Genomic DNA, 12,930 nt, shown 5'->3' with positions numbered 1-12,930 from the left:
CAGATAGAGAAGAAAACTGTAAAGAAAGATAGAAAGAGAGAGATGGCCTCTCCCATACCCCGGATGTTATAAAAATTAGATACCTCACATTCATTTGCATGGGACATGCAGATATATGAATAAACACATGGCTGTCCTGTTTCCTTTTATCTAACATGCACATGTACATTTGCCTGTTTGTATTTAATACCTTTGCTCACCCACTAAAAGTATCTTTTTCCTTTTATCCAGAGGCCACAGCTTTCCAGAATTTGATAGTGAAAGAACAGTAATTTGCATATGTAAATTAAAAAAATATCTTACACTTCTGTCCAATTCGTATCACTACTTGAAGTGATAATTTCAAGTAGCAAGCTTGCCCCTTGATTACCTTGTCTGCTCTGAGCACACATATCTTAGGAGGGCAGAGAGTAGCGGTAGATAAAGTAGCATTGTACTTAATCTACTCTCTCTTTTAAAGGAGATTGTATCTTTAATGATGACTGTTTTAATAATTGTTTTGATCTATTTATTGTTTTATTTTAATAACTGTATACTGCACAGAGTCACTTTGTGTAAGATGGGTGGCCATATACATTTAATAAATAAATAGCTGTCTCTAAAATAAAGCTGTCACCTGATGGTTACACTTCTTGGTCTGTGGCTGGGAGACTGGAGTTCAATGAACTTCATAGAATTTTTCTGAGAAAAAATATGTACAGGATTAAACATTAGATTCATAAACAGGTTTTTTTACCTCTCAAACCTTGTATGCTCACTTACATCCTCCTACATCATAATACTAATGGTGCCCATCAAATCCCATCCCTGTGTTCTGCTTTTCAGTACTTACTCTATTTTTTGGCTTTATAAACTAACATGGCTATTCTTCTGCAATGTATTCATGTTGTATGTTTTGGGTGCCCAAGTTATTTTCTCCTTAAATGTAATTCTAATCTAGCCCTTATATCTGTATGGATTTACAACGGCCACATATATGAGCTAGGTTTATTTTGATTTGTATATTTAAAACTGAAATGAAGAATTAGCATATGGAATGCATCTGAGTGTGACTACAGGTAAAAGGTTTCTGAAAGGAAATTAATAATACAATTTTTATTTTAAAAAAGACAAACAGTGCCTTTTCTATTTTGTTTTGCAATAGGAAAAGAATCAGCAAAAATGTTAGTGGTATCATAAGGCTTCCATAATTGGCTTTGCCAAAATTAGTTGACCATAAGGCAAGGACTATATTCTCTCCAGCGTTAACAAGATATAGCAGTTTGTCTGTGACTGCTGCAGTTAATAATGCATAATGCATAATGTTTTAATAGCAGTTTCAAAGTAATATTGTCCACTAAGATCCTAAACACGAACTTAAAGTGCTTATTGACTTATTTTTATGAGATCTATTTACCTAGAGTGAAGTCAGTGCAAGTGTAGTCTCAGCCTGGTAACTGAAGGAATCCTAACTTGGATATCAATATTTTTTGGTGAATACTATAACTGAAATTCCAGTCTTAAAACCTGGAAAGATGATAACACTAAAAGTAGAAAAATAGAATGGTAGCATGGGCCAGTGACAGTGTAAGTAGCTTCAGAAAAAGCCACAGTCAACTTCTGAAAAATAGCATTCATCTTATGCTTTGAACAATGAAATCACTTTACTTTAAGGTATGCTTGCTTTGACGTAAGAACAATAGTACAATACAATAATTATTTTTAAGGTTCTGATTTGAATTCTGTTTTCTATATTTCATACATTTTCTGTTTGTCTCATTGTTCATCTTTCCATTACATTCTTCTTTTTGTTTTCCTATAATTAGACTTCTTCTTTGTCAAAGATTCCTGCCTCAAAAGTTAGAGCAAAATCATTGCTTCCTCCAAGACCCAACTCTGCTTGTTCACTAATCACCACTAAAAAAGTTGTTTTGCGCAGTAAAGACAATTATATTGCGTGGCCCTCTTCAGCGGGCCCAAGGGACTATTCAAAAACAGCTCAGGTAAGGCAGTTGAGGTAGAACAAGAATAAAGACAAATTCCCACATCTTTAATTTTTTCCTTCACTACCGAATATGGATATCTTATCTTGATATCCTTTTTCCCAAACGAAAAAGAACTGTAGTATGTAAGTTAGAAATGTAATCAAATCAGTTTATGATATCAACAGTTCCAATGTGTCACTTCTCCTGGTTCACCTATAAGGTCTATAAAAGACAATTAATTTAGTCATTCCTCATCACAGATCACAAGTGATGAGAAAATTCAGTGGTGATAATACTCTTCCCATAACTGTTTTTGAAAAACAGTATGAGAGAAGGAACAGGAAGAAATGCAAAGGCTGATTTACAAATTCTGGCAGGCTGGCAAAGCAAACTTCAGAACGCAAAGAAGTGCTAGGGGTAGAACCCTGTGAGGAAGGCACATCACTGAGATGGAGCTGAGTTGTGATTGCATAGGATGCCAGAATGTGGGATTTGTTGCCTTGATAATTGCCAGTTTTAGAACTTAATTTACAAATCAGAAAAATAAATTTGATTGTTCAAAAAGCTTAATATATTGTTTGATTCTATTCAATATCTACACTTTTCATAAGATGCATATACCAGTAATTGTCATCTTATGAGCATTCATTCAGCAAACCATTCAAAATTATGATAGCGCTGAGTGAAGAGACATACAGTCCCTGCCTGAACTTAAAACCAATGTAGCACCCTCATGGTCACGTGATCAAAATTCAGGTGCTTGGCAGCTTGCCTACCCTTGGGAACACTGCAACTGCCCCCTCCACGACATGGGCTGGAAGACCTCAGCTGCCTAGGCCCACTGGGATGCAGAAACCTGATGCTCACCAGAAGACTCAGGAGTGGGGGGGGGGAGGGGGGAAGGCAGGAGGCCTGCACATCACTGAACCTAGCTGGTTAAGGCTTCTGGGAATGCAGGAGGAGGCAGGAGGCCTGCATGATGCTGAGCCTAGCCAGCTGAAGCCTTCTGACCTGCAGCAGATTTCCGCATGCTGGCTCATTTAATGGCCCGGGTAGTTGCTTAACGACCACAATGGGAATAGCTGGGATTGTGGTTGCTGAGCAAGACAGCCACATGAGTGTCTTCCTTAACAACCACAATGACTTACGATCAACATTCTGGACTCAATTATGATCATAAGTCAAGGACTATTTGTAGTAGGTTTAGGCCAGTGGTTCTCAACCTTTTTAATGCCGCGACCCCAACCGGTCGTAAGTCGAGGACTAAACCGGTCGTAAGTCGAGGACTAAACCGGTCGTAAGTCGAGGACTAAACCGGTCGTAAGTCGAGGACTACCCAACTGGTCGTAAGTCGAGGACTTTCCCTGCCCGGGAGCGCCGTGCATGCGTGGTTCCGCCCCCTGCGCCGGCCGAGGCGTAGCTGGCAAGCGGCAGAGACGGAGCAGGCCGACCACCAGCTGGCCCAGCTCAAGGGAGGTAAGGCACCCACCGGAAAAGGGGAAAAAAATGGCGGACAGCCTTGCTTGGCGACCCCCGTGAAATGGTCAATCGACCCCAAATGGGGTCGCGACCCATAGGTTGAGAACCGCTGGTTTAGGCCATTTGCTGCAATAGAAGAGCCCTTGCCTAAAAACTCTGGCTTTTCCAAGCCATTTTTGTATATCGAGAAGTCACTCTTCCCCTGTTTCCAAGTACTGAGTGAGGGGTTGTTCCATTTAGCTTCAGTGTGTACGTCTGTGTGTGAGTCTATGAACATATGTTCACAGCAGAGAGGCATACTTTCTTTTTAAATGCAAATAAAATAAGGCTATACTGATGCAGTCAGAGCCAAATTAAGTCAACTTTCTGCCCTCAATCTTGGAGTTTACCCTTTTTCCTCAACAGCTTCTGTACTATTGTACTATACTGCTATAGTGTTACATTCCCTTATGGCTCGAATGTGAACAAAATTAGGCTGGAGCTGAATACCAATACATGTTTCAAACCAAGATGCTTCCTGTTTTTTGCATTAGGATGGAATAACCAAGAGTCCTGAAAAGCGCTCCTCTTTACCAAGACCTTCTTCCATTTTACCTGCCCGAAGAGGTATCTCAGCAGACAGAGAACGAGATGAAAATTCTTTCTCCCTGAACAGCACCATCTCATCTGTACGACGAACTACAAGTATGTCTCTTGCCCAGACTTAAACTTGGAGGCACAAGCTCAGGGTTCTCTAATCTATTTTGAGTTAGTCAACATTTTTGAAATTTTGAAAGCATGTTATGAATAACCTTACAATAATTATGCTATGATGACCCCAGGCAGTCTCAAAAATTCCCATTTATCAGAAGGCAAACTAGTACAGTTTGGGACCATTATTCCCTGTAACCTTATAAAATTCAATCTGTTCTTTTGGTTTAGACACTTAGAGTTTATGTAAGACCCAGTAATGTTTCTGGAAATAAAAAAAAATGCATTAAAATGACATTTCTTTTACAATATGTTAATCTCCATTTAATTTTTTTTAAACTAAAAGAACGAGATGAGATGAGATGAGATGAAACATGGAGTCTGTCTGGTTTCAAAAGAAATGTTTATGGATGCATTGGTGGCCACATTGCCATGTTGAGGAAATAGGTTTTAGACCAGAGATGATATCTAAATTAGACAGCAACCAGTTTCTGCTCAGCTGTGTTTCTATTGTAAAAGGAATGTGTTATATACAGTATTACCAGATAAGAAGATCAGATAAAAAATTCTAGATATACTATAAAATATGGATTTTTTGTAACTGGATACTTTTAAAAAAGCTAAGAAAATTCTGTGTTTAGGAAAAGAGAAAAGTTTAGCAGAAAAAAGGTACTCCCTGGACATATCCTAAGTTTCTATTTGTACGGTTTATACCAGTTCCTTGAAATATTTGATAGCAGAATTTTAAAATATATGAAAAAGAATGCTTTGCATTTTGTAATATTTAGCGTTTTCATTTAGAGAAGAAATTTCCCAATTTATGAAGAGATTCTAAATTTTAAGCATAATCTTAATTTAGAGGTATAGGCAGGACTATTGAATCTGAGCTGCAAAAATCCAAATGTCGGCTAATCATGAGTGAGTTTTCTGTATCTTTTTCCTGTCATTAAATGACTGCCAGGTATTTGCAATCCAGAACTGATAATCATAGGGAGGGATGAAGCAAGGAGCCAATGGAGATATTGGAGATCGAAGTCTGCATTAAGCTTCAAATCAACTCTAACTCTCTTTTTTATTGATTTCTCCTTGGGGACATTAAGCTATGAAAGATATAATTACAAATATCCAATATTAATGATTTTTAATTTGCTTTAAATCCTAACTGGTTTGCACTCCATGATAATCTTGTCATTTAGTGAAATCTTGTTCAATTTTAAGTGTCACACTGATCTTCAGAAAGTTTTAGCAAAGACTGAATATTTTTGTGATCAGGTTCTTTTATGAACAATTAGATGCCAGTTCTCTCTAGGAAATGGTATGAATATCATAACAGAATTCTGTTATCAATACAGGATCAGAGCCTATTCGAAGCCGAACAGGAAAAAGTGGTACATCAACTCCAACTACTCCAGGATCAACTGCCATCACTCCTGGAACCCCACCAAGTTATTCTTCTCGTACCCCAGGAACACCTGGTACCCCTAGCTATTCCAGGACCCCACATACACCGGGTACACCCACATCTGCAATTCTGGTACCCACTGAGAAAAAAATTGCTATCATACGCACACCTCCGAAATCTCCAGGAACCCCTAAGCAACTTCGTCTGATTAATCAACCTCTACCAGATCTCAAGAATGTCAGGTCCAAAGTTGGGTCAACAGACAACATCAAGTATCAGCCTAAAGGGGGGCAGGTAAGGCTTTCGTTCTAATTAGTACATTTAGAAACAGGATTAGGGTAGAAAGGGTTGAGAAGAATATGCAGTATTGACTTGTAGCTTCCAAAGGCATTCTTCATTAATTACTGTACACTTCTAATTCTGTTCTGATTGTAATTGGCATCTAATTATTCATGCTTCTTGTTGCATTTGTTTAGCTTTTTCCCTAGCAGTAGATTTGAATGTAGAAGGAGTTAGTATCCTTTATTAGAAAAAAGGCAATTACTTCTGATAAAGTTAAAAGAAAATCTGCAGAATGGAAACTTCCTTTAAACCTCACTTATAAACTTCTAGAGGCTGAAGTTAACCACTTAAATATTTTTGTTTTATAATCTGACTTTATGCTGATAGAGGGATAACTCTGTGAAATACATTGGTATAATTTGCCTAAGATGCAAATTGTGCTTTATTTCTTGTGAAATTTTATATGTATTTTATATGTATTTTATTTTGTTTATTTTTGAATTGCTTTTAAATGACGGCTACAGATTGGAGTTCCAAATATCTGGACATTCCATAAATGGTAAAAATGTCAGAATGTGTATACACTAAGATTTCACAATTATTTATATTGAATGATCAAGTGTGCCTCGTTCATCAAAAATAATTCCATATTATGATGCTGTTTTATTCGGCCTCTCAGAAAAATATCATGCAGCTTCATATTGCTATGATAATACCTTCTATCCGCCTGTTTGGGATGCTTTCATGAGAGAATCCTTGACATCTGCATAGAAGGATTAAGAAACCAAAGGAAGTATCTACTACCAGGAGAGTTCTGTTACCTGTAGAAGAATAGCAGAAGCTGCAGCAAACCTCCCAATACCCCAACTGGTTCAATTTGAGGGTTGCATTGCCTTCTTCCTGATAGGGTTATCTTCCTCAAGTTCTGCTGGGAATAGAAAGCATAGTTGGTTAAAGAGCATTAAACACTGATGTGATGCTTTGAGATCAGCATCATGCCTCAAAAGCTCTTGGGTCAGACTTTTAGCTTTTTCAGAGTTTTCACACTTTCTGATTCTCCAGATTCTAATTATTTGATTTTATTGATTTACAAATACAAACATCATTTGGTCTCTTACCTCAGACCTTTTCTTGTATTGGACCCTTAACACGTCTCTCTGCTGCTTTTACCCTTTCCCTTTAAACCTTTATATTTCACAATCCATTGTAATATATATTTAAATCAAGTCTAAATTCTTTCAAGGTGTCTTTACTTTTTTTCAGACTGATTTTGATATTCAAGAATTAAAATCAGTATATTTGTATTTTTGCAAGTTTAATAGCATAGAAAGTCAACTAATCTCTCCCTTCAAGCCTTCTAGCTGGCATATAGCTAAGTACCACAGTTTCTTACTTAACCTTCCACTGATTGACAAATATCTTTCCCTCCTATCCACAAAAATATAATATAATAATATGCCACAGCAGATGATCCACAATCATTTTGTAGAAAATGCAGACAGCATACCATTGCTTAGATGATAAAGCATAAATCTGGATAGAAAAGTCCTCATTGGGTACAATAAGGCACTTACAGTGGCATCTGCACTTAAAGATTTCTCTGAATGACTGTGGCCATAGCAACATGTTACTAAGGTGAGTGGGAGAGGAAGAAAGAAAGAAAATCCATTTTGAGCAATATCTACACAAATACGAGGACATTGGAGCCTCTTTGAAGCTGCTCTTTTTCTCTTGTGCACTATGGAATAGTAAAACTGAGCACAGAAACTAAAGACAGGGTTGTATGACAATTGTCTCATACAAATAAGGTATCTCCTTGGGTTGCTAAATTAGCATCAAGGCAAATGTTAACAGTTAAAAAGTTCTACAATCACATTGGAAGGAGCTATAGAAGAAGGCATATATACAGTATCCCATTGCAGATGGGAAAGCTGCAGCTTTAAGTGCACAACCAGCATGTAAGGTATTGTACTGGGATTATTCCAATTGACTCAAGTGTCCAAAGGGGGTCTTTCATCCAGAAGAAACAGTTGGGAAAGACCATTCTCCATTTACATATAGCTGAAGAGATGACTCTCCATGACTGCAGAATTGATTGTACCCTCCAACTTGGTGATGGCAAGCAACAACAAGAGTGATAGCATCAAGGGCTAATCTGACATAAGCAGCAATGGTGACAGTAATCTGGAAATAACTGATCTTGGTGTGCTGAAGAGTCCGGACAGGTATCAGTTTGGAAATAGATCAATGACATACCAAGACAACCAGCCTGCATCCTCTGGCTGTCATGTGAACTCTGTGGGATAGTGGTCATTTTGGCCATCTCCTTCACTCTGCACTCTGGACATGAAAGTTAGAGGATCTGGAGTGTCCAGCCTATGGCAGCCCCGTTTCTCTGGTATCATTACATCTAAAAGACTAAGGAGCAAACTAAACTGATGATAGAGATTTGGGGAGATGGGAATTGGAGTTTCCTGTCCCTTTTTAGGAAAAAGAATGAGGGGAGAGTAGAAGCATTTCTGGTTCATTCTGTTGGTAAGGGTATAAGAAAGGTTTTTATTTTTTATTTTTTCAAATTTTCACCAGGTACCTGGGAGAGCCATGAGATGGTGTTGTGTATGGACGGATGGAAGGGAGTAGATAGACTGTCTGGCTAGGTTTTGGTTGCTGAGTGCTTTGCAGAAGCATCCCAGATCAATCAGTTTTTTGAAGGAGCATGCAATCGAGTGTATGGTGGCTCCTTTGACCTAGGGAGGAAGGATGAGAGATAGAGCGATGGATGATACGAAGGAAGTAAAGGCAAGCAGTGACATGACAGTGTGATGGGCATGGGAACACATCTGGCAGGAGACGGGGGTGGGCCATTCTTGGGGAAAGCATTCTTCGTGTCTGGTACTGATGCTTCATTCCAGTCACTTGTGCCCCACCCAGAGGCTTGTTCTTTGGAGTTTTGGAAAAAGTTCTTCCAGGCAATAAGGATTACCTTTCAAGAAAGTAAGAAGTATCTGAGATGATGTGGTGATGCTTCCTCAGTGTTAGATATTGTGGCTGCAACTCTCCTGGCTATTGAAGTGAACTGCTTTTCTAGGAACTGCTTTCACAATTAGTTTGTGGAAATCAAGAGCATGCAGCTGGAGTTTCATAACATGAACTGAAATAGCCATGCCAAAAATAAGAAAATCCAATATAAACTGATATGACAACTAACAATCTAAAGAGAGTAGAGATGCTATTTTAGAGTGTCATTGAGAGATATACTTGCTCCTTTCGCCAGAAGCATATACTAACCTAGGAATGCACTAACCCATGCACCCTGTCTCTCCTTAGTCTGGAAATACAGTAATATTGTCACAGTCCCAACAATTGAAAGTGCTTACATAAAACAGTAAGAAGTTGCTTGTTAATACATCAAAATATAGAGTTGCATAATTACCATCAGTAGCTAGTCAGTTAATAAATCTGTTTAACCTGTCTTTTGATCTCAGCCTATACATGTAGATACTGTAACTCTGATTCTGTTAGTGCTTTCACACAACATAACTGTCTGACAACAAAAAAAATGGAAGTTTAAAAAAGCTTGAAAAGACTTACATGTCAACCGAGATCTCATACTTTATAATTGTATAAATTATAATAAAAATAATAGAGTAAGGTGAGGTTTCCCCAATTGTTAACTGAAACAAAACAAAGGCATTTCAGATTCTGCTAGTTTTCTGAAAGAAACCATTCTGACCACAAAAGAAAAATAAATAAAAAATGGCTATAGCGTGCAAAATGGCGAAGGAGAGAGGATCGATAAGCCATCAATTTCTCAATCAGGATGAAGGTATCTTTTGCTCACAGCCAATTCCCCTGCTAGTCAGTTCATAGAGTCTCATTCTTACTGAATGTAATCATCAAAAGTGGCAGATAAGGAACTGCATTCTTAAACAGTTTAAGCGCAAAAACTTCAGTCCTGTGGCTGCTGATAGCATCAGGGGAACAGTTCTAGCTTTTCTGCTTTGCTAATACTGTAAATTTTTTATATTGTATGATTTAAGACAAAAAACAAAATGAAGTACAACCCTACTACCAACCTGGTTATGCATTCCAACAAGTCCAACCATCACATTCTTCATAATGGCACGTCTCTGACGGTACGATGCACAGCAGAACAGTGGTACAGGAGAGGCCTGAGAGAAATGTGCACTTCTGCTAATCTTTCTACACAAACGTATCCTAATCCAATGACATTTTAATATTACCCATCATTTTAAAAAAATAAATAGTTTTATATAACAGAATTGAGCTTGGTTAGTAGTTGAATGGGAGGTCACCAGAAGATATGTACTGCTATGGTCTAGACTAGGAAGTTGAAAATACACCCCAGAATGCATTGCCAAACTAGAGACATGTCTATATAAATCACTGAGGACCAAACTCAACATGAGGGCAACTTTAAAAAACAACAAGAAGCACTTATTTTTCTTCAGGGTATGCTGGGCAAAAAGCAGCCTCTCCTTGTCACATGTACAGTGTGGTTCTCTTTGGTGTGAATGATATGTTTCAGAAGAATCTAATATGCTGTCTATCAGGAATGGGAAACATGGAGAGAAAGAGCTTTTGAGGGCTTACTGATTGGCAAGGAAGCCCAAAGAAAGTCAGGAGAGAAGTCTGCTGTACACACACAGCCCTTTTCTTCCTATCCTCCATTGGTTGCTATTTTTTCTTAATTGTGATTATGTAGATAAATATAGAAGAAATTATGTAGATAAATATATTTCTGTTTTTAAATTACAAAGTTTTTAAATTATAAAACGTATCATACCACAGGAATATGCTAATGCTCCGTGGGCAGCTAGAGAAGCCTCTGAAAACCACACACTTCAGCTGAGGTATATGTCTCCTTGTAAAATTTGGTTTTGATTTTTAGCAAAATAACATACTTTCCATCAGGGTTTAGAAAATTGAGAGGCATAAAATGACCAGAGCTACCCCATAGCATATGCTAAATTTTTAATGTGAAGCACATTGCATCACATCCACAGCAACTGAGATGATCAAATGTGGAGCTGCAGTTCAGATGTTTATAGGAAGGACAGAATAGCACGCACACAGTTCGTTTCGGATGGGGCTTAAAACAGGTGCCCATATAACTTCATCATGGCAATGCAACCAGAATCTTTAAAAATCAATATTTGGGGACAGGGAGAGATTTTGTTTTGGGTTTTTGTATTATTTATTTTAATAGAACATGATAAAACTACAGTATTAAGAGGAAAAACAGTGATTATGCAGAGAAACTAGCTATATTATAGGAATTAAAATATACTAAATGTGAAAACTAATCAATAGGGAAAACTAATATAATATTAATTCACATCTTAGCTTAGCATTAAATCTAACCTATATCCAATAGAAACAGAGAGGCTTTTCAGAAACATATAACACTCTTATCCTGAATCCATTACTTAAAATCCATAAAGTATTTCCATTTGTGTAAAATTATCTGCTTTGTCATGCTTCATGATCAAAAGAATCAAAGTTATTTATTAGATGACAGATTCCATGTTTTAGGAATGTAGTTCAATGTTACAAATTAATTGCAACACCAGGACCAACCCCCCAATCTTTTTTAACATTGTTTGAGGGGTCCCATAAATATTAAATAATATTTTCTGATGAATTGATCGATTTTAAATGATAAATCATTTTCCATTTCTTAATGCCTGGATCTCTGATTCTTCAAAATAGGCAATTCTACTTCTTAATTCCACATTTCAGTTAAATAATTAATACTGACTTTCATTTTACGTTATCATTTCCTTCGAATGAGGAATGAAAACGAACACAGTATCTGAAAGTCCTTAAAATAACTATTAAAATCACCTGATTTAGAATGTTGGGTCATTTTACAATATTTGGATTAGATTGGGTTATTCCATAAGGCCAAACACTCACACCTATCTTTCAGGGCTGAAAGAGAAGATCCCTGTTTTTGCACTGTAAAACTTGCTAAGGTATTACACACTTACTCACCAATTAGGCTAAAAGCTATAAAACACCTCATTCTAAAAGAATAAAAAAATATTGATGTTAATATAAAAGTCCAATGATGAGTTGAAAATCTGGTAAGTTAAAGCATTTTATGTTGATCTCAGTTTAATGAGTCAAGGGAGTTTAGCTTGATATAAACATTTTCTCATCTAATAATGAGAAAAGTAGCTAGTAGAAATTAACTTTGGAATCCATCTTAAAATATATATTAATATCAATGTAATATTCATTTTGATAGCATTAATATTGATTAATTAATTAATCTTAATTAGAGTTTTAATCATCAAGCTATAGTTACTGAAATTGCACCTATGCATTTAGATATAGATAATTCAATATGTTGTGATATATTTTGAGAAAAATAAAATTCCAGACATTTTAGAGAACCCATATAAATTGTAAATGCAATCTCTTGCAATAATCTATAGCTATAGTGGATCCCAATGCTAGCAAATTAGGTTTGTTTCAACTGGTAGTATAACCAGAGTGTAAACATATTGCTGTTTATAAAGCAATAAACTGTGGTAATGACATTGTACAATTCTCAAGGATAGTCATAATATCTGCATATAAGAACAATTATATATTCAATATTGAATGCAAGCATACTGTTATTATCTTGAGATTGTCTAATAGAAATAGCCAGTGGTTTAAGAAACACTAAATTGAAGATTAAAAGAGACAAGAAACATCCTTGCTGAGTGCAATGATATAACTTGACAGGTTAAGAAACAAATTCATTTGTAATAACTTTAGCTATGGGACAAAGATATTAGTTTCCCAGGAAATTAATAATTTGCTATTCAGTTACAAAAGCCCCTAACTGACATAATTCAGTATAAAAATCAAAACCCTGATAATTGACAAATTCGGCCTGGATAATATCTATCTTATCATTGATCTGGAATCCCAGTTATAATTTTTGTCAATTTTCTTGTTTCAAACAATAATCCATTTTTGTAGCTTTCTGTCAGATTCTCAGTATTTCCACTCAATATATTTCAGGGAGAATTGAAATTGTTCTTTGCCTCCAATTTAAGCTTTGCTGCTACAAATACGTGATATGATTTGTCTGTG

General features: G+C 36.6%; 1 protein-coding gene across 3 annotated transcripts in view; it reads left to right on the top strand.

Moving 5' to 3' along the window:
• Positions 1 to 12,930, top strand: part of MAP2 (microtubule associated protein 2) — a 91,487-nt gene that overhangs the window by 64,514 nt on the left and 14,043 nt on the right. For 2 of the 3 annotated variants that reach the window (XM_015814579.1, XM_015814577.1), the window contains exons 5-6: positions 3,977 to 4,127; positions 5,486 to 5,829. In XM_015814579.1, the coding sequence (XP_015670065.1) occupies positions 3,977 to 4,127; positions 5,486 to 5,829 (495 nt within the window). Of the gene's footprint in view, positions 1 to 1,805; positions 1,983 to 3,976; positions 4,128 to 5,485; positions 5,830 to 12,930 lie in introns of all 3 variants that reach the window. The other variant, XM_015814576.1, reaches the window with a different exon arrangement.

The sequence above is a fragment of the Protobothrops mucrosquamatus genome, unplaced genomic scaffold (genome assembly GCF_001527695.2).
Source record: "Protobothrops mucrosquamatus isolate PMUCROS unplaced genomic scaffold, P.Mucros_1.0 scaffold263, whole genome shotgun sequence".
In the NCBI taxonomy this organism is placed as follows: Eukaryota; Metazoa; Chordata; class Lepidosauria; order Squamata; family Viperidae; genus Protobothrops; species Protobothrops mucrosquamatus.
This window is presented reverse-complemented; position numbering and strand designations above follow the sequence as displayed.